The sequence below is a fragment of the Propithecus coquereli genome, unplaced genomic scaffold (assembly GCF_000956105.1).
Source record: "Propithecus coquereli isolate 6110/MARCELLA unplaced genomic scaffold, Pcoq_1.0 Scaffold285, whole genome shotgun sequence".
In the NCBI taxonomy this organism is placed as follows: domain Eukaryota; kingdom Metazoa; phylum Chordata; class Mammalia; order Primates; family Indriidae; genus Propithecus; species Propithecus coquereli.
Genome location: NW_012148452.1, coordinates 2933741 through 2961443, shown reverse-complemented (window position 1 = coordinate 2961443; position 27703 = coordinate 2933741). Strand labels below are relative to the sequence as shown.

The 27703-nt window shown below is 50.6% G+C and overlaps 2 protein-coding genes across 2 annotated transcripts in view; one reads left to right on the top strand and one right to left on the bottom strand.

Moving 5' to 3' along the window:
* The window catches only part of LPO (lactoperoxidase), a 15006-nt gene extending 5800 nt beyond the window's left edge, over positions 1 to 9206 (top strand). Inside the window, 6 exon segments of the mRNA XM_012648414.1 lie at positions 997 to 1118; positions 1120 to 1153; positions 6504 to 6761; positions 7625 to 7798; positions 8451 to 8688; positions 8896 to 9206. Of these exon segments, the coding sequence (XP_012503868.1) occupies positions 997 to 1118; positions 1120 to 1153; positions 6504 to 6761; positions 7625 to 7798; positions 8451 to 8688; positions 8896 to 9103 (1034 nt within the window). The 3' untranslated portion in view covers positions 9104 to 9206.
* Positions 9207 to 11923: 2717 nt separating this feature from the next.
* MPO (myeloperoxidase) lies at positions 11924 to 21667 on the bottom strand. The gene is made up of 12 exons (XM_012648454.1): positions 21373 to 21667; positions 21137 to 21230; positions 20251 to 20426; positions 19871 to 19994; positions 19654 to 19783; positions 19364 to 19570; positions 18139 to 18457; positions 16189 to 16349; positions 14765 to 15020; positions 14098 to 14268; positions 13001 to 13238; positions 11924 to 12268 (listed from the first exon to the last, which is right to left on the bottom strand). Exons 1-12 carry the CDS (start codon positions 21446 to 21448, stop codon positions 12061 to 12063), a joined length of 2160 nt encoding a protein of 719 aa, XP_012503908.1. The 5' UTR covers positions 21449 to 21667; the 3' UTR covers positions 11924 to 12060.
* Between the last annotated feature and the right edge of the window lie 6036 nt (positions 21668 to 27703).

Here is a 27703-nt window from a genome sequence, read left to right as displayed (position 1 = left end):
CTCTTGCTCAGGCTGGTCTCGAACTCCTGACCTTGAGCGATCCATCCGCCTCGGCCTCCCAGAGTGCTAGGATTACAGGCATGAGCCACCGCGCCCGGCGAGGGGAACGTATATTTTTAAGGCAACCTGCATGTGACCAAAGCCCTCCTGATTCTGTTCCTTCCAGGGGCTCACACCCTCCTGGGCCTCTGTCTCTGGCTTCTGGAGCCCTTTGCTCCTTCAAAACTCTACTCTCCTAGGACAACCTCCTGGCACCCTGACATGGCAGAAAGCCTGCCCAGAGGCCAAGATCTCTTGGTAGATCTTTTGGACTTTGTGTTCACACATACCCCATATCAATCCAGACACAATGCCAAGCTGTTTCCTATTTTCATAAAAATATGCACTAACACCAAGAATTTGTGGATTTAGTAGACTTTCCTAAAGATTAGAGGACACCTGGTCTTTCACCATGTAACTTCCCCCATCCTTACTCCTCTCCACCCCCCCACAGGCCCTCATCTAGATTCTTCTCCCTTTATTACCTAGAGGAATTTGGCCCTACCCAGGTTCCTACCCTCAAACCTGCATTCCTAAAATTTTCAAAGTTGCTCTGCAAAATAAAAAGCCCCTCATTTATTTCACCTGCCCTTCTTAGAGGAAAGTTGAATTATAATTAACAAAATTTTCCTTCCTCGTATGTCAGTACTCTTTACCAGATTCCCACCCATGTGATAGGCCTTATTATCCCCACTTTCACAGACACGGAGACTGAGGCTCAGAAACATTCAGTAACTTGCCCAAGGTCACACAGCTAAAAAGTGTGTGTATAGAACTGAGTTCAAACCTGTGATTCCTCCCCCAGTCCCCATCCCTCTCCACCTCACTTCCCTTAAGTTGACTGGCAGGAGGGGCTTAGGAGAGGGTCCCAGGGGGCACCATCATTTCTTTGTGTGGGTTCCTGGGTTCCCAGGCCTGCTCTGGGAGAAGCCACCTTCCTGCCTTCTGTGCTTTCAGGAGATTCCTGAGCCTCAGAGCAGACCCTGCTGGCCACTTCCCACACCCTCTTTCTCCGCGAGCACAACCGGCTGGCCAGAGAACTGAAGAGACTCAACCCTCAGTGGGATGGAGACAAGCTCTTACCAGGAAGCCCAGAATATCCTGGGAGCCTTTGTGCACATAGGAAGGCCTAGGCCCGCCTGGCCCCCGGCTCCCAGCTCTGCCTTCTGCTCGCTGCCACACCTCCAGCTACCTCCTCTGTTTTCAGACCTCCATGTCCCCCTTCTTCTCCTCCACTGCTTCTCTCCCATTGTCTAGTCCTTATAAATGCCCCCTTCTTTCATTTCTTCAGCTTCTCTGTCCCAAAACGAATCCCTGAATTCAGAGTGATGGAGAGTCATCCAGATGTTGATCCCTTTAGTGTGTTTGCACTGGTGCCATCACTGGGACCATAGGCTCTGCCACTCCTGGGACTGCTACATTGTAGTGATATGGGTTATTTTGATTTCATTCTCTTCCTTTTTAATCCTCTGTACCTAAGCGACATGTCACGGGCTGGTATTGTTGATCGGCTGACCGACTAGAAAGATTAATATGTTAGGTTGGGCATAGTGGCTCACACCTGTAACGCCAGGACTTTGGGAGACTGAGGCAGGAGGATCACTTTAGGCCAGGAGTTTGAGACCAACCTGGACAACATAGTGAGACCTGGTCTCTAAAAAATAAGAAAAAACTAGCTGGGTGTGGTGCCACATGCCTGTAGTCATAGCTACTCAGGAGGCTGGGCAGGAGGATCACTTGAGCCTAGGAGTTCAAGGCTGCAGTGAGCAGTGATTGTGCCACTCCAGCCCGAGTGACAGAGCAAGACCCTGTCTCAAAAAAAAAAAAAAATGTTGACATGTTGATATATTTAAAACATTTTATTTTGAAGTAATTATAGATTCTCGGGAAGTTCCAAAAACTGTACAGGAAGGTCCTGTGTACCCCTCACCCAGCCTCTCCCAGTACTAACATCTTTCATAACCATGGTACAATAGGAGAATCAGGAAGTTTAACATTGATACAAACCATACAGCTTATTCAGATTTCACCAGTTATAAATTCAATCATCTGTGTGTGTGTGTGTGTGTGTGTGTGTGTGTGTCTGCTATAATTCAGAATTTGCCTATTTCTTCTTTCAGTTCTATCAGGTTTTGCTTCATGTATTTTAAAGCTCTGTTGTTTGATGCATAAACATTTAGGATTGCTTTATCTTCTTGACGGATAGATCCTTTTTTCATTATGTAATGTCCCTTTTTGTCCTAGGTAACTTTATTTGTTCTGAAGTCAACTTTATCTGACATTAATGTAGCCACTACTCCTTTTTAAAATTAATGTCTCTGTGTTATATCTTATTTCCTCAATTTCAACCTACGTATGTCATCATGTTTCTGGTAGACAGTGAGTTTCTTGTAGACAGCATGTAGTTCGGTCACTTTTAAAAAAAAATCTACTGTGCCAATCTCTGCCTTGTAACTAATGTATTTAGACCAATTACCTTTAAAGTAACTATTAATGTGTTAGGACTTAACCATGCCATTTTATTATTTGGTTTTTGTTTGTTCCTTTTGTTTTTTGTTCCTCTGTTGTTATTGTTTTTCTTGCCTTCCTGTGGGTTAATTGAACATTTTTAGAGATCGATTTTTAGAGATTTTCATATATTGCTTTATATGGGTTTTTTTTGTGGTTGTTCTCAGTATGGGTAGATAGATATAGAAAGATAAAGACACATGGCATATCACAATCTACTGATGTCAGTGTTTTATCACTTCAAGCGAAATTTAGAAAACTTACTTCCACTAGGACCCTTTACCTCATCACTTTTAAAATATAATTATCTAAAGTATTTCCTCTACATACATTTTGCATGACATTATATGGTGCTTCAATCATAAAATATGATTAAAGAAACTTATAAGGTATAAAATAGTTTATGTTTGCTTCTATTTTTACTGATTACATTGTTCTTCTTTCCTTTTTGAAGTCCCAGCCTTCTTTTGTTATCACTATCTTGGTGTTTAGAGTTTTCTTTAGCCATTCTTTAAGGATAGGTCTGCTAGCAACAAATTTTCTCACTTTTCCTTCATCTGAGAATGTCTTTATTTCCCATTTATTCCTGAAGAATAGTTTCACCAGATACTAGATTCAGGGTTGACAGTTCTTTTCTTTCAGCACATGAAAAATGTTTTGTGACTTTCTCATGGCCTCCATGGTTTCAGATGAGAAATTCACTGTTATTTGGATTGGTGCTTCTTTATAGGTAATTTGTCATTCTCTTTGGTTGTTTTTAAAACTTTTTCTTTTTTTCCCTGGTCTCGAACCCCTGGGCTGAAGCAATACTCCTGCCTCAGCTTCCAAAAGTGCTGGGATTGCGGACGTGAGACCTGGCCTGAGAATTTTCTTTATGTTTAGTTTTCAGAAATTTAATTATGATGTGTCTTAGAGTAAATTTCTTTATGTTTATACTGCTTGGGATTCAGTCACCTTCCCAAATCTATAAATGTATGTCTTTCACCAATTTTGAGAAATTTTTAGGGATTAGTTCTTCAAATACTTTTCCAGTTTCACCTCCTTTCTCCTCTACTTCTGGGACTCCATTGATATGAATGTTAGACCTTTTGTTATTGTCTCACAGAACCCCGAGACTCTCATTTGTCTGAGGTTTTTTATAAAGTCTGTTTTCTTTCTGTTGTTAAGATTGAGTAAATTCTATTGATCTGTCTTCAATTCTATCCTCTGTCACCTCTACTCTATTATTGAGTCTATTTAGGTCTTTTTAAAATTTCAGTTAGTATATTTTCAGTTCTATCATTTTAATTTGTTTCCTTTTCTTAACTTCTACTTCTTTGCCATGATATTCTGTTTTTTATTTGTTTGTTTCAGGAGAATCTATAATTGATTATTGCAGCATTTTTATAATGGCTGCTTTACAATATCAGATCCTTCTAACATCTGATTCCTGTTGGTCTTGGCATTAGCTGATTGTCTTTTCTCACTCAAAATGTGGCTTTCCTGGTTCTTGGTATTATGAGTGATTTTCATTTGTATCCTAGACATTTTGGTTATTGTGTTAGGAGACTCTTAATCCTATTTAAATCTTTAGCACATAGTTACCTTGTTTAGGTTTAGCACCTAGGTTCTGGACTACTTTTGTGAGCTTTATTTCCATCAAAGTTTAGTTTCCTGAACCTAGCAATGCTATTTTGGTTTGCTTCATTCTTCTGGTGCTTGTGGGCCTCCCACTCCATCCCTGCTGATGCTGTCTGCAAGGCAGGAAGGTACTTTCCTCACTGTCTGTTGTTGCTCAGCAACCTTTTAGGGAAGGAGAGACCACTGTGCCTGATCTTCTTATGCCACTAGGTGATGAGCAAAGAGACACAGAGCTTCACTGCTGCCACTACTGCAGGCCAATCAGCCCATTTGCCAGCCTAGATTGTGGATCGAGTGCTGGGATAGCTAGAGTCTTCAAGGGGGTGTGAGGTGTGAAACAGGAATCAGGGTTTTCTACTAGGTCTCTGCTGGACTTCCCTTGGCCCAATCCTTCAGCAGGAGACAGCAGGCTTTACTTGACTTCTTTCGTTTATTTCTGTTGGAGGTTCCAGATTGCCAGCCGCTCCTGCACCCAGTCTGAGGGTATGTAGGAACTCACCATGTTGGTATTCCCCAAGTCATAAAATCCCCAGCCAATTACCTTCTTCTTTCCAGCTTTCAAAGTCCTTTTATTGTTGCCTATTGAATAATTTCCAGGGTGTTTACTTATGTTTAGTGGGAGGAGCAAGGAAAAATGAGTCTCCTCCATCTAGTTCTAGAACCAGAGCCTCATACACGTATTTATATTAGTTTGCTATATTAGTTTTCTAGGGCTGTCATAACAAAATACCAGAAACTAGAGGGTTTAAACAAAAATTTTCTCACAGTTCTAGGGGCTGGAAGTCCAAGATCAAGGTGTCGGCAGATTTGGTTTCACTGAAGCCTCTCTCCTCGGCTTGTAGACAGCTGCCTTCTTACTGTGTCTTCACATGGCCTTTTCTCCATATGTGTGCCTATCTGGTATATCTCTCTCTCCTTATAAGCATGCCAGTGTATTGGATTAGAGCCCCACCTCATGACCTCATTTAACCTTAATTACCTCCTTAAAGGCCCTATTTACAAATACAGTCACGTTAGAGGTTAAGGCTTCAACATAAGAATTTGAGGTGTACACAGTTCAGTCCATAACGATGCTTTTTGGACGACAAGAAAAAGAAACCTACTCAGGCTAGTTCAGATGTTCAGTATTGGTTCTACCCTATGCATTTGTCAAATGGAAGATGATAAGGGTTTCTTCTGGGACCCCAAGACAGGGAGTGTAGTTGAGCCTCGTCAAGGGTTAAAGCCAGAGATTGGAAACCATCTTGAATTAGGGCAGCTACTCTGGTTCTGTCTCTCCCTCCTCTCCGTTCCTCTCTCAATTTCTCCATTGTTCTCCACTCTCTCCGCAAATGGGTCTTCTCTGCTTTTCAGCACATGGTAGAAAATGAGCCTCTATGTGACTCCACCTGCCACCTCAGATCCAGCACCATCCAAAACAGTCTAGAACAGCTGCGTCCCCAATCTAAGTTCCTGAGAGGGAATCTGACTGACCAGCTTGGTCGAGTGCCACAGCTGGGCCATCCACTGTGGCGGGAGGTGGGGTTTTGTCCCCTGCTGCCTCCCACAGCCAGGAGATAGACCACCTGATCCACAGGTGACATCCCCACGGGATATGCCACTGAACAAACTAGAAGCCACCTAAGAGCAAATCAGTAAGAGAATGGCCAATGAATATTTCACACATTTAAAATAATTGTGAAAGCTAGTTAGAAATGTGGAAAATGTTAAGTGAAAAAGCAGAATGCAAAGCTATCCATTCCCTAGGATTATAACTATGTAAAATAATATCATATAGATAAAGGCTAGAAAGAATACAAATTAATATAATTATTGTGTTATGTGGAGGCATGATTTTTCTTTTCTGAAAATATTTTCTATTTGTGTTGTTTGTTGGTGTTGCATAAAACAACATTAGAAACCAATTTTTCCATGATGCAGCATTTCTTTCAGAACTGGAGATTGAATGAATTTCCCTTGGTTGCACCTCAATCACTCCTATTTATTGTTCTCCTCATACGCTGACTTTGTTACATTAAAGTGACACACAAAGACTGCCACTTTAGCATCAAGGTCATAAACTTAGAGCAAAGATGACAAAGAGAGTACATCTCATGTGCCAAATTCAAATGACTGATTAGTAGAGCCTATGCTAAGACAAATGATGGGAGATCAGGAGACAGGATGCCATGATTGATTAGCAATGTCTGCCATGGTCATAGGAATGGAAACTAGGTATGTATGCTATCCATTTGCCATCCTTGATTTTTGACTGTTCATCCCTCTTGGCCACAGCTCTTCTCCAGCCTCTCTCTGCAGAAGTTCAAACCTTCTCACACCCTTTCCTCATTTCTCTCTCCATATTATTACCTTTAGAGATTACCTACCCATTGTGCTAGGTGACCATATGCATAAATGGATCCCCCCCTACTGATGCTACAATGAATCTGTGGATCCCTGAATTTCCAATGTTTTCACCTTCGCCTTCCACTTTGGCCACTTGGAAGTCCCCTCTACTGTGTCCCATCTGGATGAGAATTATCAGCCATGGGGTCCAGAGCCAGCACTCGCCCTGCACACCGTCTTCTTCAACACCTGGAAGATAGTCAAAGACGGTATGTTCCTTTCAGGGAGCTGTCACCTGGCTCTCCTCTCTGCAGCCTGTTCGTAGGGAAACCTGACTTGGAAGTCAGACTCCAAGCACTTTGGTGTGACCTTGGGCAAGTGAATTCACCTCACTGAGCCTCAGTTTCCTCATTTGTAAGATGGGGAAAATAATAGTACCCATCTCATGTGGATATCCAAAAAATTAAATGAGATATACATGTAGAGCACCCTACAATGGTTCCTGACACAAAGGAGGTGATCAATAAATATTAGTTATTTATTTCCTTCTTCTGGCTTCTAAGGTGCTTGGGATTTCCCTACCTCCTTTCCCTGCCCTAGGCTTCTCTGACCTTTATAGAAAGAATTTGTGGGCTTGGTAAATAAACTACTCTTTTCTATTCTCCTCTAAAGCCTTCCACCTCTATGAGGTGTCAGAGGTGGGAGCCGGCCCTCCTTTATCCCTGGGCTGTGCTGTGCTGGCACTGGCTTTACTTAAGGCCTGATGCATTAGGGCCATTTCCTAAAGATTTATGCAACCTCTTTCCATTCTACAGCATTCCTCAGCAGAACACATGGAAAGAGAAGGAGCTGACTCCATGAACTAGAGCTTGAAAAAAAATCTCGACATTTATACTCATGTCATCATCCCGCCCTTTCTGCCACCCTTGGAGCAGGCAGCCTGGACTCTCCTCTCCCCCTGAGCACACCCTGCAGGCTGCACTGTGCTCTCCTCTCCCTACTTCCAGCCAACGCTGTCCAGGTGGCCCTACTTTCATCCAAGAGAAAGTGTCTGGCGGAGGCAGGGGCCAGCCATGGAAGATGTCCCCACCCTACTCCATCCTAAGGATGGCCTCTGGGTCCCTCTTGGCAGGTGGGATTGATCCTCTGGTGCGGGGCCTGCTGGCCAAGAAGGCCAAGTTGATGAAACAGAATGAAATGATGATGGGAGAGCTGCGCAACAAGCTTCTCCAGCCAACTCACAGGATCCACGGCTTTGACCTAGCTGCCATCAACATACAGCGTGGCCGGGACCACGGGCAGCCTGGTGAGTGGGCTGGGGTCTGGCCTGCGCTGGGGAACTTTGAGCTAATTTCTGGGGCTCTTAGAGACTCTCCTCTATAACCCTGAGAATCTGATCCATTCTGAAATGGAAGGAAGGGCAGTTTTTAAAACCCGCTTTGTTCATCTACAAAGTGGAATCTTCCATTTTCCCTCATGCAGAGACAAGAGCACACACTTGGTACTATCTTGGAGTTCCTCAGATGAAAAAGAGAACAACAACTAACTTGTAAAAACAGTTTAAAAGCTCAGAAAGTTTTAAGGAAAGAACAGAGAGAAATTGTTGACTGTTGGACCTTTCTTTTGTACCTATAAATGGCAATTTAATACAGTAATTAAAAGCCAGACTGCCTGAGTTCAAATCCCAGCTATGCCATTTACTAGTTATGGGACTTTGGGCAAATCACTTAACATTCTTTTCTTCAGTGCTTAGAATAGTGCCTGGACTTATGGTAAGTATCACGGAACCTACCAGCCCCCTCAGGACTACAGTGCCACAAACACAAAATAACAGATCACTGCCTCCCCATCCCAAAGGCTGTGAGCCCAGACTTTTTAGGGCTGACAGAGCTGGAGTGGGTATGTCCCCAGCAGGGGGTGTGAGCAGGGATAAGACAGCCTCGGCCTCTCCATCCTAGGGTACAACTCCTGGAGAGGCTTTTGTGACCTCTCACAGCCGCAGACACTGAAGGAGCTGAACATTGTGTTAAAGAACAAGGAGCTGGCCAAGAAGTTACTGCATCTCTACAGCACCCCTGACAACATCGACGTCTGGATAGGGGCCATCGCTGAGCCCCTGGTGGAAAGGGGCCGGGTGGGGCCTCTCCTGGCCTGCCTCCTGGGCAAGCAGTTCCAGCAGATCCGTGACGGAGACAGGCAAGTGAGACTTCAGCTGGGGAGGGCAGGGTGGAGCCCTTCTCCAGGGTGGGTGTCCCAGTGTCCTGCGTCCTGCATGAGATCTGACTCCAGACCTCAGTGTGAGTGGGGCTTTTTCATGGTCCCAGTGGCCTCCTTCCTTCCCCTGTGGCAGAGGGGGCGGGGCCACAGCTGGACTGGATGGAATGACCTGCTCTGTCTCTGCAGGTTCTGGTGGGAAAACCCCAGGGTCTTCACGAAGAGGCAGTGGGACTCTCTACAGAAAATGTCCTTCTCACGCCTTGTCTGTGACAATACCCGTATCACCAAGGTCCCGCTGAACGCATTCCGAGCTAACAGCTACCCACGAGGCTTTGTGGATTGCTCAGCCATTGACAAGCTGGACCTCTCACCCTGGGCCTCAGCAGAGAATTAGGGGCCTGGGCTCCAAGGCCTCCACGCTGCACAGTAAAGCCCCTTTGGTCCACGATGCCATTTCACACAAGTCCAATGACCTGGTCCTTTAGAGCTCCACACCCAGTCCCAGCCCCTCTTCCCAGCCGGGCCTCTCTACATCTGACAGATGAACAGCTCGTCCAGGCCCCGGGGAGGCTGCCTTGGCCTCCCCAGCTCTGGCACTCAGCTCCCCCACTTCCCCCTGCATCCTCTCTGCCTGTGGAAATCCTCCTTTCTGTCCAGACTTAGGCCCTCTGAGATGCCCTTCCAGGCTAGCTTGCTGCATGTCACCTATCCTCTCCCCTCAACAAGCCTTGCTGAGGCTGTGGCCTTTGACCCTTATCTGTCCTCCTGTCCTCTCAAGCTAGACTGGATGCTCCCTGAGCCAGGACTTCAGCCTGCTTCCGAGTGTCCCCCAATGGCACCCAGTGTGGTGCTCAGCACACAGTTAGTGCTCAAACGCACCTGGTGATCGACTAAAGATGCTGGCAGTGACATTGTTCCCTGCAACTAAAGATGCTGGCGATGACACTGTTCCCTCTGAAGTCAGGCCTTGGAATTACTGCCAAATAAGTAACTAGATCTTTGTAATCCACACCCATCTCACTGCTAAGACACGGCACGTGTGGCTCTTGGGGTGGGAGGGCACGGTGTGGTGGGATTTCCAAGAGCTCTTGAAGCAAGGGCTCCTGGGGTAGAAGAACTGGCTGTGGAGTAGCAGGAGATGGGCTGCTGGGGGGGGGGGCGGGAATTACTGGTGTTGCCAAGGGATAAAACAGGAAGGAAAACCAAGCCTGAACTCCCCTGCAGCTAAAGGTAATTTCTCTTCCAGCGGCCCTTCTGGGAAATACCCTCTTCTTCTAAGGCAGCAGTCACCAACCTTTTTGGCATCAGGGACAGGTTTCATGGAAGACAATTTTTCCGTGGGGTGGGGGAGGGGAGGCGGAGCTCAGGCGGTGATGCTAGCGATGGGGAGCAGCTGTAAACACAGGTGAAGCTTCGCTCTCCCGCTGCTCACCTCCTGCTGTGCGGCCTGGTTCCTAACAGGCCATAGATGGTACCTGCCTGCAGCCCTGGGGGTTGGGGACTGCAGTTCGAGGGCAGTCCTAGGGCCTGTGAAGTCTCTAAGGGGCAATTTCAGAATATTCCTGAGCTGCTGCCCAATACAGATTCGTATGTTATTTTAAAATGACCCTTCAGGTAAGGTCAGCCCAGCCAGAGCCTCGGGTACCCTGACCGGCAGGGTGGGAGTGGGAGACACTTAGCCATCCTGTGGGAAGAGCCAGGCAGCCTGATGACCTGGACTGCAGCCCTGGCTCTGGCCACCGCTTCTTTGAGGCTCAAATGAGCCCCTCTGCCTCTCTGAGCAGCCCTGTCCTCATCAATGAAACGGGGACCAGCAGTGTTCACCCTGCTGCTCACCACAGTGAGGCCCTAACGTTACCTGGGGGCCCCAGGGTCCACCAGACCCCATCACCCTCCACGCCTTCCAGCGCCTTCCAGCTCCCAGTTGCGGTGCCCCCTCCCCGTGTGTGGGGAAAGTGGAGGGAAGCAGGAGGGACCACCTGTCAGATGTAGGGGTCAAGCTCCAGGCAAGGCTACTGGGAAATGCAGTCCTCCTCCTCCCGCAGCGCTGACCCTGCGTTCTGGGCCCAGCCATCTGCTGTCCCTGCTCAGGGAGGCTGGCCACATGGAGCCAGGAGTAGGAAGGGCCTCTGAACCCCTGTGCCAGGCTGCAGGGATGCAGGACGCAGGGGTCCCCTCTCCTTGGGCGGGGGGGCTGCCTTCCTACCCGACCTCTGCTCTTTCTCTCCCCCACACAGCACGTTGTCCCCTCTACTTCCTGACACAGAGTGAGCACACAGCAAACGTTTGCCAGAGCAATGAACGGACAGGAGGGCTCAGTGACCACAGTCCCCTGCAGGGTGGCAGGGGTGGAGGGTAGGGGAGGAGGGTCTGCTCGGCATGACCTGCCCCCCAGGTGTGGATCAGCCAAAGGAGGACTCCCCGGAGCCCTCACCCCCAGTTCAGAAAGGCCACACTGGTTCAGGTTCAGCGCCCAGCGGGAGCCTCTTGTTGAGGCGTCGGCCCCTCCGCAGACACGACAGAGCAGAGATCCCCATCCGAGGTGCTTTATTACCATAAACATCAGGGCAAACAAAGGGTACAGAAAGGCCACTGGGCCCAGTTCCTCTTCAGGAGGACGCCTGTGAATAAGCAAGAAAACAGAGTAAGGAAGAAAGAGGGAAGCCGCGGCCCGAGCCACACGGCCCAGCTGCGAGCGGTCCATCCTCCGGGGTCACCGGTTCACCTCTGCAAGCCAGGACACAGCCAAGGGGCAAGCTCCCTGAGGGCACAAGTGGTATCCTGGTATCTCTCCTGCCTCTGTGAGTTTCCCACGCCAAGCACAGCGCCTTGCACACAGTAGGTGCACAACAAATGAAGAATGAGATGATGCAAACGGGCCTCTGAGGAGCCCTGACAGCCGTGATTTGCAAGGAAGAAAACTCATGCTTGGCGAGGCCGAGTAGTTTGCCCCAGGTCACCCAGCCAGTAAGTGTGAGAGCCAGGGAGGGGCCCAGGCTGTCCGGCTCCTGAGCTGGGCTCCTCACCCATCTGCTCTGCTGCCCTCCACGCACTTAACATTCTCAAAAACAGCAAACACACACTCACACAAATGGCGCACACGCAGAGCATGTAACACACCACCCATGTTCACAGCCATATGAGATGCCAATTTATAGACACTTCACATAAGCGTGCACACACACACCTACACACACACAATCACGCACACGCGCACAAATGAACATCCAGCCACTCGTTTTCTCAGCTCATGACAGAACAGGATGTGCTCACCTACAGACAGGAGATCTCTGTGGTTCCAACTGGCCAGCCCAGGTATACCCCTCACTGCTGCACCCCCTTACCCAGCCCCTAGGCCTTTTCCCTCCAGGCAGCCAGGTCCAACGCAGGAAGTGTACTGCAGTTGACAAAGTCCCGGGGAAATGAGTTGGACATGAAGATGTTGTTCTTGGACACGGTGGTGATGCCTGTGTTGTCGCAGATGATGCGGGGCAAGCAGATCTTGCCCAGGGCCCGCTGCTGCTGTGTGCTGAACACGCCCTTGTTCTCCCACCAAAACCTGCATGGGGAACACCCGCGGACACTGTACCTGCTGCTCCCTGGATGCAAGAGGACCACAGCAGACACCGCCCAGCAGCATGGGAGAGCCCCAGGCCCTCGGGCAGCCCAGGGGCTTTCAAACTAGCGGTCCCCCTCTCACAGTGCAGAGAAAAGCCCGGCTGCCCGGCTGCCTCTCCCTTGCCCAGCCCAGCAGCCTCCAGGGAACCACCAATGCTGGAGGGGGAGCCGGGCCACACCCACTCCTGAAGCCCTGTGCCCTGGCCTGGAGCTGCATTCACGGGGGTGGGAGAGAATCTTGGGGGTGGTTTATAATTTGCCCACCCAGAGAGAGGCACCTATTTCTAATTTTCCCAAAAGTGCAACACAGGCTAGGAAAGAGCCAGACATGAAGATGTCAGGACCACGATGAAATGGCACTAAGGGAAGCGTGGGAAAGCTAGGACAGGACTGCTCAATAGTGACTGACACCTCCATGTCAGTGGGACCCAGAGGGAGAAGTAGTTAAGAGTCGCATTTTTTTTCTGTCTTCCTTCACAACCAGAGGTCCAGGTCTCTCCTTGCTGCACCCCCAGATAAGTTCAGGGCACCTTAGGGATGACCTGGAGTCTCCCCAGAACACAGTGGAAAATCACTGACTCCTTCCAGCCCTTCATTTGACTGGAGGAAACTGGGACCTTGAGAGGGTCCAGGATAGGCCCCGCCCCCCAGCAGGCCTGCACCCCCTCCTCACCGATCGCCATCCCGGAGCTTCCTGAACTGGGTGCCGATGAGGCAGGCGAGGAGGGGGCCCACGCGGCCTTTTTTCTCCAGGGGCTCGGCCACGCCGCCCATCCAGATGTCGATGTTGTTGGGCGTGCCATACTGCGCCATCAGCTTCCTCGCCAGGTCCAAGTTCTTCAGCACCGTGCCCAGCTCGCCCACCTTATTGGGCTGCGGGAGCCCGCAGAAGCGCCGCCAGGCATTGTACCCTGCAAGGGGGGGTGGCGGGTGGCTGTGGGTAGGGCCCTGTGCTTGGAGGTGGGGAGGTCAATAGGCACGGCAGGGAAGGTTTGCATATATGCCATCAGCGCAGAAAACCCACCTCCCCAGCACACCGAAGTCATAGACGGAGAGGAGGACCCCTCCCTAGGGAACCCTGAACCCTTGGCTCAGGCCAAGGGGGACAGCTGGGCCTCTCTAGGACCCTCTCTGTCCTTCCCTTGCTGTCCCATCCTAAGGCAGACCCTAAATTGCCATAATTCCTGCCAGCTCCAAGAATAGGGACATTTCACTGTCCCCCTCTGGAGCAACCCAATGTGTCTGTCTCTGATCCATGAGGGGTGAAGTGTGTCTAGAAGCCTCAGCCACACTGGCTACTCCATAATACAGGCACAGGCATTCGGGGTAGGCTGATCTGGGTTCAAATTCTAGCTTTGTCTGTGGCTAGAGAACCTGGCCAGGTTATGAGTCTCTCAAGCCTCAGTTTCCCCCTCAGCAAAATGGAGGCAATAATAATCTCTTTCCCCCAGGGTTCATGTACAACGAAGCAAAGTGAAACGGTGATGGAGACAGATTTTCAGACTGCGGGTCATTGTTATTATTATGATGCTCCTAGTATAAGGGTTACGGCACACAAAGGAGGCTGGGAGGAAAATTGGCCAGATGGGTGCAGGGAACAGTGGGGGCCTGACCTCAGGCTGCTCCCTGAGAGCAAAGTGCTGGGGTGGAGGGAGAGCTGGGGGCAGCGGGGGGCCCTAGAGTGGGAAGGGTAGCTACGGGCTACCTGGGAGGCACCGAGGGGCGGGGGGTGGCAGGGGGGTGTCAGGGGAGACTCCTGCAGCCCCTCACCTGGGAGGCCGTGGTCCCGGCTGCGCTGCATGTTCAGAGCGGGCAGGTCCAGCCCTATCCTCATGACCTGCTCAAACAATCGCTCCCGGATCTCATCCACCACAATTTGGTTCTGACGATTCAGTTTGGCAGGCGTGGCCATGAGGCCCCGGAGGATGGGGTCAATGCCACCTGGGCGCGAGAGGAGCAGGGTGAGGGAAGGATCTGGCTCAGTATCAGGGCTCAGGTTGGAGCCAGGGACAAGTCCAGGTGGGATCGGGGGATTGGAGAAGAGAGCTGGGCACAAGCCACGACTGGTGCCAAGGTGGTCCCAGTGAGCAGGTCCCCACCAGTCACTTCATGACCCCAGACGCACAGAGGTCTCAGGGGATTATGCCATTGAGACTTGCAAGGTTGGGACGCTCCCAGCCCCTGGCCTCCTGGGTCACAGAGAGTCACACAGACTCACACTCGTAAGCAGGAGCCAGCTCCTCCAACAGTCATCTCCGCCCACTCTCTATCATCAGACCTGGAGCAGAGGCGAGTGGGCTGACACTGTGGAGTCAGACCAGCTCCCAGAGATGGAAGCAAAGCAGATTTCGTCCCAGCCCAGCTCCCTGCAGCCAAAGCCACCCCCACCCCACCCTCAGCGGCAAGCCCACCCTCTGCTGGCCCGGGTCCCACTCACCTTCCAGCACTACCCTCCAGGTGGCAAAAAAGACCCTGCTGAGTGGGACGCGGGGGTTTAGCGCCACCGGCCGGTACCGACTGTCCAGGCGGAACATGAAGGGCTGGATGAGGGTGTGGCCGTAGCGGAAGGCGTTGGTGAACACATTGGAGATGCGCGGGTCCACTGAGTCATTGTAGCCGCGATACTTCGGCAGGTACTTCTTCATGGCCGCTGGCCCCAACACCAGGGGCAGGTAGTCCCGGTAAGTGATAATCTAAAGAAAAGTCACCTGGAATGGCCTCTCCACTCACTCCTCGCTGCAGTCTCCCCCTGCTCCTGGCTTGAGGGGTCCTTCCTGTCCCCCATCTGTGGTCAGAGAATTGCTTCCCACAACACTGGATCCAGGCCCAACAGAGTGGTGCCAAGGGGCATAAACACAGCTCTCCTGCTTGCTGGCTGTGTGGTCTTGGACCAGTTATTAACCTCTTTGAGCCCAAGTTCCTCAAATGTAACTTAAGGATAATTATATTGCCCTCTGCCCTAGAGAATTAAATAACAAAGCACTTTATTAGTCATCGTGATACCTCCCTTGCCCTTGAGTTATCCTTGTCTCATTTTTCTCACTATCTCATAAACTCCTTGAGAACCAGGGAAAGTGAAATTACTGAAATTATTCACAGCGCCCACCACGTGCCTGGCCCACAACAGGGCTCCATATAGGTTCGTGGAAGGAGGGGAGGCAGGAAGGAATGATGGACGCTCTGGCATACTAGCCCCCAGTGGAAAGGGAAGACGTGGAACAGTCTCACTCTAGAGTGTAGGCTCTAGAATTTCCTCTGAAGCTTACATGAATCTCACTTGAGTTCTTAGTGCAAATCAAAAACTCACCCTCAGCACCTGCAGCTCCCTCCCCATCTAGAATCCAAGGGAGCGTGTTTATGTGTGTGCGTTTGTATTAACACGGGATCCTGGGGAGAGGACGGGGACACTGAAGCTTCAGACGTTGGGAGAGAGAGCCAGGAACACCGCCCCAGGGGCAAAGGAGGCTGAGGAATTCCGGCAGGTTCCGGCAGAGCCAAAAAGAAGAGGTGAGTGGGTCAAGGGCCCAAAAGCAACAACGAGATAGAGGAAGGAGACCCGCTTCCTAAACAGCTACTATGCGTCAGGCGCTAGACCACCCGTTCAACCCTCCTGACACATTCCTGGACCCACAGGGAAGACGATGGCTAGCAGCAAGGCTGGGAAGAAGGGGAGGGAAGGGAGGGAGCCTTTGTCAAGCACCTAATTCCACCAGGTGTTTTCATATGTCCTTTAATCCTTATAGCATCGTGGATGAAGAAACCAAGGCTCAGGAGGGTTAGTAACTTGCCGAGGTCACACAGCTAGGATGTTGCAGATGCATGTTGGGTTCCCAAGTCAGCCTGACTCTCAGGACATCCTACCTGGACCATGGCCCCCACGATCTTCCGGGCCTCCTGGTAGAGCCTCTCTCCATTCCAGCGGGGGTTCAAGCGCTTGAGCTGTGTGGCCAGCCGGTTGTGCTCCCGCACAAAGAGGGTGTGCATGGAGGTGAGCTCGGGCATCTCACTGGAGCGGCTGTCCCCTAAGAAAAGTAAAAGCCACTGTCATTCCTAAGACCTCCATCCCAGAAAACATTTGCTCCCCTGAAACTCCCTCCCCAGCCAATGTCTGAAATGTCTCCTACTCGCTCCTCCTCTCCACCCATCTTTTCACATCATGCTCAATTTATACTCCTCTAGGAGGCCTGCCCTGGTGCCCCAGGCCACCAGAATAGCTTCTTCCTCTGCTTAGGGGCACTGCTTGTCAGAGATGCTCATTCATATCAGGTCTGACACATGACTTGCCACCTTCCTGTACCTGAAACTGGGAGCTCTTTGAGAACAAGGACCATGGCTTGTGCCTTTGTGTATTCTACCCTCCCTCCCAACACACACAGAGACATGGGGCTGAGCACAGTGCCTGGCACAAAGTGTGAGATTTGTGAACACTGCCTGGCTAACTGATTCTCTTGATTCAGGGAAGGCCAAAACGTAGCATGCATGTTGGCACAGCCTATCACATGCCTGTGTCAGACGCAGTTAATGATCACAGCACTCTTTCCTGCTAATACTGGATGCACCCTCAGAATCCTTCTCAACACAGGACTCCAGAAAGCCACTATCATTTGGATAGAGCTGTCAGCTCCACCCTTACTATATGCCAATGGTGCAGCTTGCTCCAGGGAAGGGGGCTAGGGCACAGGATGTATGGGGTCCACACCTGAGATTCTGTTCTAGAAAACAAAGCAAGACCCACGATTCCTCTAGCACTCCCCCAACCCTTCTCTGAAGGGGCCAGAGAGCTAGGGTCAGGGCTATCTCAGCAGGACACTGGGTTCAGTCCTAGCCAAGTCTAGAAGCTGGTGGGAAGAAAGTTCTCTGAGAGCAGCTTCTCCATCGTGAGCCTGGGACAGGGGGCTCAGCAAAGCCAGGCTAGAGGTGGCCATGCCTGGCTGAGGAATGCTGCCCTTGCCCAACTAGCCCAGAAGAAGTCGGGCCCCTTCCCCAGGAAGTCCACACTGGCAGTGACCTTGATTCTCCTCCCAGGGGCCCAGCCAGGGAGAGACCAGCAGGAGCCACCAGGAGGAAGGGGAGGGAGGCCAGAGGAAATGGCCTCGGGTCCACTAATGGCTTTATATTAAAACACACTGGAAAATTTCTGGTCATGGCTGCTATCACTGCCCCAGCGATCCCCCAAATTTCTCGTATTTAAATTTAAAATCACACCCTCTCATATGACAGGCAATCAAGATGGGCAGGAGGTGATATTCTGGAGCAGTGCTGTCCAATAGAACTTTCCGAGGTGATGAAAATGTTTGACATCTGTGCCACCTGATAGGAGAGCCACTAGCCAATGAGGCTACTGAGCATTTGAAATATGGCTAGCGTAGCTGAGAAACTGAGTTTATTTAATTTAAAATAAAATTAAAATAGCCATGTGTGGCTAGTGGCTACCACATTGGACAATGCGGTTCTCCAGGGTGAGGGCACCACAGTGCTCTTTGTCCCTTTAGCACCGTGTCCCAAGGACTCAACCATCCTGTCCTCCAGAGTCTAGAAGGGGAAAGAGTGACAGAGAAAGTGATGGACAGACAGACAGAGGCTCCTCAGTAGTCCTGGTGTCTCCATCTTAGGTTTGGGTTGGGGAAGGGCCATTTGGTTTTTTGCCTTTCTGGCTCCATCAACTTGTTACCAAGGCAACCGGATTAATATCATGAAGCTGGCCAGGGCAGTCTCTCTAAACACAAACCCACAAGCTGCTCACAGACAGGCCCACTGGCTCCAGCAGGGAACACCTCCTGTGCCACCCCAGGTCTCCACTCTAGCACTGACCTGCCAGGAAGCAGGGGATGCGCACCGAGCGGTTGGTGAGGAGACAGGGGTCGTCGTGCAGGTTGTCGAAGGGCAGCAGGGCCCGGCCATTGTCGCGGTAGCGGGTGTTGACGGCCAGCAGCCCCAGCTGGTTGGTCTCGTTGCGCAGCCTCTTGGCCAGGGGGTCCTCGCTGCCGTACACCATGCTGGCGTCCACGAAGGAGGTGAGCGCGTTGATCTGATTGCGGATGGTGATGTTGCTCCCCGTGCAGGCCGGGCAGGAGCGGAAGAAGGGGATACAGTCTTGTTGGTTCTTGATGCGGGGGTCGTTGGGTGGGATCTGCAACACAGAGAGAGGCTACACCAGCTCACCAAGGGCAGGGACAGTGGGCAGAAGTGGCTCTCTCGCTGCTCTCGGGACCTCTGGCCCCCTCAACCTGCAGGGAGGCCTCTCAAGGCCCCAGTGGGATCACTGCCTGGGGTTCCCCAGCAAAGTACCCCTGAGGTTCAGGGTTGATGGCCAGGACACGGAACAGGGAATGTGGGGAGCCTGCTAGAGTGGGCATGGCCAGTCCTCTGACCCCCTCCTCACTTATCCTTTTCCTGTCTCTCTCTCCTCTCCCGTGTCTGTCCCTCCCTCCCCTCCCCTCTGGAGTGGTGTCTATCCTCTCGCTCTGCCTCCTCTTCCTTTCCTCTCCCCACCTCTGTCTCTCGCTCTGGCCCTGACATTCTCCCGCCTTTCCCATCCTCTCTCTCAGACTCCCTCTCCTTTCTCTCCTCCTTCTCCCTACTCAGCAGGTACCTCAACCCCCCAGCCCACTCTCAGCCCTGCCCCCAGCCCACGGCCAGACCCCCAGCTCTCTGCTCCATAATGTGGGCGTGGGGGGAGGGGAGGAAACAGGACTGAGCACGGGCCACTTGCTCATGGGGGTTTGAGGGACAGCAAGAAGGTCCTCATCCCAGAACTCTCTCCCAGCCTAACAAAGAGCCCGTAATCCCCCAGCAGGGTCCTGCCAGCCAGGGGACAAGCATCACTCTCTCCCCTGGCCTGGGAGAGACAGCGAACGCATGGGATGCGCTGCTGAGAGCCTGGCGCCAGGAGGCAGACAGCACAGAGCCGGGCAGGACTTGCCTCTGGACACAGGGGGGCTGCGGAAGGAGACCTGGGCACAGAAGGGAGGTGGCGACTTCCAAGAACAACCTCCCCCCTCCCCACGGCGGGCGGGGCGGGCGGGAGGAAGGGCACCTTGAGCGGGAAGCAGGGCGGCTGCTGCAGGCAGCTGGTCTCACAGTTGAGGCCAGTGAGGAAGGAGGCCCGGGCGGCCGGCTCGGGGGTGAAGTCGAGGTCGTGGTCTATGAGCTGGCCCCACTGCATGAACATGAGCGAGCGCTCCTGGTCTGGGGTCAGCTGCTCCGTGGGGAAGCGCACGATCGCGTTGGAGACTGCGCGAGCCTGCGGGACAGGGGACGTCAGGGAGCGCCTGGGTCCCGCCCAGCGTCGGGCGGGCCTCGCCCCCTCCGCCCGCCGGCGCTCACCAGGGGCACCGCGAAGCCGTTGCGCTTGACCCCAGCCGTCCAGCCGAAGGGCAGCGAGAAGCCATCCTCGTACTCCGCAGGCAGCCAGCGCACAAAGGCGCGGTTGGAGGCCCCCAGCGTGGGGCTGCGTCTGCAGGGAAAGGACAGGGCGATGGCACGAGGTGGCACCTCCCTGAGCGCCCCCGCCCCCCGCCGAGCCACACCCAGCCCGCCGCACCTGTTGTTGCAATGCCCGGTGATGGTGCGGTACTTGTCCTTCTCGGGGCACGTCATCCCCACGTCCTGGTAGGCGCAGCCGCTTGACTTGGACAGTAGAGTCAGCTGGGCGGGCGTCAGCACATCTACGGCAGGTTGGGGGTGCGGGGGGACAAGGGGGTAGGTGAGAGCTGAGCCCCTCATTTCCCATCTTCTGCGACTTGAGGCTGAAGAGCTCTAGCCACCCTGGAGGGGGGACCCTGTCTGAGAAGCAGAGGGGTCGCTAGGATGCCCCTGACACTCCTTGGCAGGAGAAGTTGAGGGAATCACCGGGAAATGGCTGGGGTCTCCAGTAGGGGTCACTAGTGGAGCAGGGGCCTGGGGTGGGATGGGCAACAGTACCAGTGACATTGAAGGGCCCCCGCCACCGGGACCGCAGCTTCCCCTCCAGCAGGCCCAGAGCCACGTGCAGGTAGTCAGCAGCCCTCACTGCAGTCCTGGTGGCTGCCACGGGCTGCTTGAAGTAGGACAGGAGTTCCATGGGGCTGGCCGAGCCACTGCGAAGCCGCTGCCTGATGCTGCTTGGGGAAGGGAGGAGTGAGGGCCCAAGAAGGGTGCAGAGACACTCAGCAGAGCCCCAGCCTAGGGGCAGACACATAGAACTATGTAGACAGACCCACGGATGGGAAGTTTTCTTTTTTTTTTTTTTTTTTTGAGACAGAGTCTCACTCTGTTGCCCGGGCTAGAGTGTCGTGGCGTCAGCCTAGCTCACAGCAACCTCAAACTCTTGGGCTCAAGCAATCCTCTTGCCTCAGCCTCCCGAGTAGCTGCGACTACAGACATGCACCACCATGCCCAGCTCATTTTTTCTATATATTTTTAGTTGTCCAGATCATTTCTTTCTATTTTTTTTTTTGGTAGAGACAGGGTCTCACTCTTGCTCAGGCTGGTTTCGAACTCCTGAGCTCAAACAATCCGTCCGCCTTGGCCTCCCAGAGTGCTAGGATTACAGGCGCGAGCCACTGCGCCCAGCCAAGAAATTTTCTTTTAATTTAAAAAAGTATATATATATGTATATATATGGATCTGGGTGTCCAGACAGAGGCAAGGCCGTGGGAGGGATGGTTTTGAAGATATTCTTGCATCTAGAGACACAAGGACAGGCAGAGGGTGCCTCATGGGTCCCCATAGACCCCCATCCCCACCTACAAACTCCCTACTGGCTGCTCCTTCTCTGAAAGGCCAGGGCCAGCCTTGCCCAGAGCTGGGCAGTGCCCGGCACCCCCACCTTTCCCGCCGCTCCTTGTAGGCCTTGTCCACCAGCCGCTTGGCCTCCTCCATGCAGGTCAGCACCACCGAGGTTTCCACCTCCCCTGGGACAGCTGTCCAGAGCAGGGGCCACAAAGTCAGGAATGGGCCCCAAGTCCCCCATTAGGCCCCAGAGCCAAGGAGCCTGCACTGAGAAAAGGGATCCCTGGGACTCAGAACCACCCAACACACCTTTTCCCCCTTTTTGAACGTTACCTGGAGCAGCACCCTCAGAGGGCTGGGGCATGGCCAGAATGGCCAGGAGCCCTGCTAGGGCCAGGAGCAGCTTCATCTCTGCAATGACACCCCCGGCCCAGCAAGTGCCCTGAGCCTACAGTGCACCTGGGAGAAGACAGCCCCACCACCCTCTCCTCCTGGGCCCCTCACTTCCACCTTCACACCCCAGCCCACCTCCATGGCCCTGTCTATGGGCAAAGCCAGGCTTCCTTGAGGGAGGGGTCCAGAGCACCCACATCCCCTTGCCAGCTGCAGTCACCCGTCCCCCAAGGACCCTACCTCTACTGCTCACCTGACATTGGCAACTCCTCTTAGCCGAATCTGGGCTTTTATGTCCTCTAATCTGGGGGCGGGGCAGGGCAGAGGAAGGACTGTCCCTGGAGACTGAACTCTCTCTACTCCCCCACTGGGGTCAAGGGTCACATAGAGGGGCCCCTGAAATGGGGGTAAGGGGCAGGAAAAGAGGAACCAGAGCTGTGCCCAGCCTTTGAACTTAGCACTCCCACTCCAGGGCTTCTCAGCTCCCCATTGTGCGCCTAGACCAGTGCTGTCCCCCAGGGGGTACACTCAACTAACTGAGTATCCAGGGTTCCTTTGAAAGGAACAAAAGTCAGGAACCAGTAGCCTAAGGAATTATGGGGAATAGAGTGGCCCCAGGGAAGAAGGGAGGGGAGTGATGATGCCCCAGTTGGCCTCAGGGGCCATCCCCCACTCCAGCAGTAACCTGAGTCCTGCACCACCCCTGGTGGGCAGCCCCTGGTTCTTGGTGGGGATAAGGGGACAGGAAATCTGGCTGGTGACCGTTGGCCTTCACAGGAAGGAGGACCCTGGGGGCAACGGGCTCAGGACCAAGGTAACTTCCTCTATCCCTCCTCCCTCCCCTTTCTTCTTGACTTATGGTAGGGGGCTATCTCCAAAACCACCCCCTGACCTCCCCATCTGCTTCTGGATTTCAGGAACCAAGAGAGAGCAGAGCTGCTTGTGGTTAGTGGTCAGTTGGGCGATGCAGCCCAGGGCCTCTCTGGGACAAGATCCGTGCAGCTGGGAGGATCTGGGTTAATGATTCAGGATCATTCTTAAATAGAAGAGGGGGAAGCTGCAGAAGGGCTGCCATTCTCCAGCAGAAGTACTTGTGACGTGACCGTTCATCCACCTGCCTGGGCCCTGGTCAGGCTGAGCACGTGCCGGCCGTGGCGCCTATGTCCTGTTTTGGTGTAGCCCCACCTCCTACCTTCAGCCATCTTCCTCCCACTCATTCTTGTCTTCTATGCCCAGACCACATGTTGGCCAAGGAACAGGGACAGCAATATACCCAGAACATCTTCCCCACGTGCTCAGCGATCCATCACCTGCTGGGAAGCGGAGCCCAGGGGCCCATGAGAGAGGAGGCCATTCTTCCATCCTTGCTCCACCAGTGACTTGCCGTGTGAATTTGGTCAAATGGCTCTTTGTGAATCGGGTTCTAGAATTTTATAGGCTTTTGGAAATACTTTTTTAATCCTATCACAATATATTTTCATTGATGATAACACAAATAGGCAGAAATAAAAATAAATTGAAATTACAATCAAGTGAGATTGTGGGTAATTTTTTTTCTTTTAAGGTTTTGACTGTTTTTCACATAAATAAGCAGTAGGAAGGAAAATAATTTCCCATAACCCCACCACTCACCAATTACCCATTTGATAATTTAATATCCTATATACAGATATAATATGTATTCTTCAACCATGATAAAAACAACTTTAAATATTGTTTTATGGTCTACTTTTAGTACTTAACAATTTTAGCCTGGACATCTCTCTACGTCAATAGTTATAGGTTTGCTCCATTTTTATGTCTGCATAATATGTTGTATAAATATTTTGTATGATTTATTAATTAATCCTCTCTTGTTAGATACTTGGGTTGTTTCCAGTTTTCATTATTAAAAACATCACCAGGATGAACATCCATGGCATTAAATCTCTAGTCACGTATTCAGTTATTTCCTTAGACAAGAAATCTTAGAAGTAAAATTTCTGTGTATTTAGGTATGCACATTTTAAGGCTTTTTAATATTTATAGCTCAATGGCCCATGAAAATTGCACCTCATCCTCCATCAGCCATGCAGAAGGACTGCCATCAGCCATGCATGAGAGCACCTGTTCCCCATCACCCCCATCCACCTGAGCATCAGTGTCCTTTTGCTCTTTTAGGGGAATTGTCAAGATTCAAGAGGGAAGAGGCATTTAAGCCCCTCACAGCAGAGATGAGAAAGAGGGAGCCCAGGGAAGGAAACCACTTTGCCAAAGGCGACAGTGTGGCACAGTTCAGAATAATCTCGACGTCAGGTCTCTTGATATGACCAGCGTTCTTCACTCACTCACCTATGCACACTATTCCTGGCCTTGCCTTCAATCACTTACTCAACAGGTACTTATTGAGCCCTGGTCAGGACGGTGCTTGGCATTGGACATCCTCCACTGAACAAAGTATGGGCGTCGTCCTCAGGGAGCTCACAGAGGGAGGCAGAACGGTGAACAAATAGCATCCCAAGAGGTGGTGCAGGGTTCTTCGTGAGTATTGAAGAGCAGAACTTGGATTAACTGGGGGCACTGGAGGGAAGGAAGGCTTTCCTGAAGAGCTGATGCTTGAGATTGTCTTGAAGAATATTTCGAAGTTGACCAAGTGGACACAGGGAGGGAAGAGCATTCTGGGCCCAGAGGATGACCTAGCAAAGGCCTTGATGCAGTGGGCTTCGCTCAGACACTTCCAACACAGGCGCGGGGAGGCAGGGAGGAGACCTGGCAGCAGGCACAGGCCCAGGAGACAGCACTGAGATGTTCTTGTCCTGAAGCCCCAGGGAGCCAGGAAGTCTGAGAAGCTCGCTCTGGCAGGCGGTGGTGTGGAGGGTGCACACGAGGGGCAGGGCAGGCCCAGAAACCGAGAGCTGGGCAGGCGGCATCGCAGTGACGCACGCCACTCAGGAGGCCTGCTCTGCTTTCTCACAGGCAGCAATGAGGCAGGGAATGGTTGAAAAGCTAAAAGCCTTTTCAAAGAAGGACGGTAAAATTCCCTTAGCTCTCTACCTCCTGGAGGTGGGAAACTCTCGAGATGTACAATCCCTGGCCGGGCGCGGTGGCTCACGCCTGTAATCCTAGCTCTCTGGGAGGCCGAGGCGGGCGGATCATTTGAGCTCAGGAGTTCGAGACCAGCCTGAGCAAGAGCAAGACCCTGTCTCTACTAAAAATAGAAAGAAATTAATCGGACAACTAAAAATATATAGAAAAAATTAGCCGGGCATGGTGGCGCATGCCTGTAGTCCCAGCTACTCGGGAGGCTGAGGCAGAAGGATCGCTTGAGCCCAGGAGTTTGAGGTTGCTGTGAGCTAGGCTGACGCCACGGCACTCACTCTAGCCAGGGCAACAGAGTGAGACTCTCTCAAAAAAAAAAAAAAAGGTGTACAATCCCTCCCAAACCCCTCCTGGGGCTCAGGGCTGGGTCTGTGGGCCTGCACTGGAGATGCTCCGTGACTTTGCGATGTTTCCAGCTGATTAATAATGACCCACGTGGGCTCACCACAAGGCCGTCAGCCTCCCCCGCCTGTACCTTTGTCGATCCCTCATCTAGGCCTTATTTGTCTGGCCCTGGTGTGTTGGGGGCTCAAAAGCCCTCTCAGCGTGCAGAGTAACCAGGAGAACATGGCTCCTGCGGGAGATATTACCAAGAAGCCTTGTCCCCGTAAGTTGCCTTCCAGCTCCCCTTCCTCGCGGCGGCCTCTGGAGGGCACTGCTGGAACTGCTACCTGTCAAGACTGTAGTCATTTGAAGGTGCCCCCGCCAACACGCACACACTGCCCTCCCCGCTCCCCACTTAGATTTCCCAAACATCCCACCCCCAGGGTGAAGCCCAACTGCTTGTGGGATAACGGCCTCCTCTGCCACTGCTTGCAAAACAGTTTGTTCTTTCTTAATGCTGTTTAGGAAACACTTCAGTTGGGATGACAGCCCGATTTCCTGTGTGTGTGCAGGCGGACAGAAGGAGGCACCCCCAGAAGGCTATGGAAGCTGGGGAGGTGTAGGGACAGTGACTGCTCAGACACGCCAGTTGCATCCACCCGTGGATCTTGTTTTAGCTCTCTTTAAAATTTTTAAAATTAATTTTGAATTCTAGGGGCACTATTTGGATATCTTTTGAATTGAGTTATTCCATCATCCCCAATTCCAGTCCCCGTCCTCCACTCTTCAGACATAAACACACTGTTGCTGTTTTTGTGTTTGTCCTTCCAAACGTTTTACTTTACATTCATTCAAATATAAATATATGGATCTGTGAGAAACAGTCTTTTTTGCTTGTTTTTTCCATAAATGGTATCACATTATACATAGTGTTCTGCAATGTGCTTCTTTCCCTCAACACATCTTGCAGATCTGTCTTATACTACTTAGAGAACCATCCCATTTTTTTAACTGTTAAATAATATTCCTTAGTTGGGCTCTACCTCCATTATGTAACCATTCCTCTATTGATGGAAGTTGACATTTTACCATTTTTTCACTGGAAAAAAGAATGCTTCAAAAGGCCTCCTTGTACAAACACACACAGAAGTTCTCCAGGGTAAAGCTGAAGTGGACCACAGGTTTTGTGCACTTTAAATTTTTAACAGATATTGCTAAACTGTCCTCCAAACTTTGTAAAAATCTCATGGGTGGAAAATGGAATCATATTATTGGTTCGATTTCTTTGATTAATAGTGACGCTGAGCATGTTATCATTTGTATTACATCTTCTGCAACTTTCCTGTGTTTGGTTTTGTCCATTTTTCTATTGGATTTTTTTATTGATTTGTAAAGTTATTATATATATTCTGGATAAACACTAATCCTTCAGCTGCTATGTATGTTGCAATTTTTTTTCCGGTCCATCACTTTTCATTGGTTTTATATAATTTTGAGGTGGTTAAATTTATCAATCTTTCTCTTTATGGATTTTGTTTTTTGGACTTGTTTAACAAGCTCTTCCCTTCTTCAAGATCATAAACGTGTTCTCCTATATGGTATTATAATTTTTCAATACTTTGCTTTTTTTTCTTTTAGGTCACTAATCCATGTGGAATTTTTTGTGTGTGAACAGTGCGAGGTAGGGAGCTACCTTTATTTTTTTCCAAACAGATAACCAGTTGTCCCAATGTCTTTAATTGAATAATCTGTCATTTCTCCACTGAATTGAGACACTACTTTTGTAACATACCATAAATTTTGTATTTCTAGATTGTTCTATTCTACTTATCTACTAGTCTGTTTATGCCTATGCCAATACCTCGTCATTGAAATTAACATAACTGTCTAATACATTCTGATTTCTGATAAGGGATACATTCTCCTTCTTCATTCTTCCTTTTCAAAAGAATCTTCAACATTCTAACATATTTTACTCTTTCTTAAGAATGTTTTTCTAGTTCCATAAGAAATCCTGTTGAGATCTTTGTTGGTATTGCATACAATTTATACATAAATTTGGTGACACTTGACATCTTTATGATATTGTCTTCCCATACATGTACATTCATTCAATTCACCATGTGTTTACTGAGCACCTACCATGTGCTAGTACTGTTCTGGGTACTGGTGACACAGCAATTAACAAATTATCTACTCTCCTGGAGTTTCCATTCTTGAATGATACAGTGTATCATTTCATTTGTTTGTCTTCTTTTATATCCTTCATGTAATTGTTATTGTTTTACCCATAAAAGTCTTGCTCATTTCTTGTTAGATTTGTTGCTAAATACTTCCTTTTTAAAAAAATGTGTATAAATTTGGTCATTAAATTTCTCCACAGAATGTGTAAAATCTTGTAAGTATTTTCTTTTCCTTAAAAGCATTCAATTCAAGGTAAGTTTTGTTTTGTTTTGTTTTTCAGAGACAAGGTCTCACTATGTCGCCCAGGCTGGAGGGCAGTGGCTATTCACAGGCACCATCATTGCACACTGCAGCCTCAGACTTACTTGGGAGGCTGAGGCAGGAGGTTCACTTGAACCCAGGAGTTCAAAGTTACAGTGAGCTGTGCTCACGCCACTGCACGCCAGCCTGGAAAAAAAATTTTTAGTGTTCTTCTTTTCTTTTAGTTCTCTTTAAAAGGTAGATTCATTAATCTAAAATGCACTATACATTTATTTTTTTTTCTGATTCTTAATTTCTTTTTTATTTTATTTCAGCATATTATGGGGGTACAGATGTTTAGGTTACGTATGTTGCCGTTGCCTCCCCTACCCCCCCAAGTCCGAGCTTCAAGCGCATCCATCCCCCAGATGGTGCACATTGCACT

Bases quoted from the DNA above. Each gene is read 5' to 3' on its own strand.
- MPO (XM_012648454.1), bottom strand. From the start codon at position 21,448: ATGAAGCTGCTCCTGGCCCTAGCAGGGCTCCTGGCCATTCTGGCCATG. The intron at 14,269-14,764 runs GTGAGTGGGACC...TCTCGCGCCCAG, and splicing joins CTGGAGGGTAGTGCTGGAAG to GTGGCATTGACCCCATCCTC. The intron at 13,239-14,097 runs GTGAGGGGCTGC...CCCCCCTTGCAG, and splicing joins CCGGGACCACGGCCTCCCAG to GGTACAATGCCTGGCGGCGC.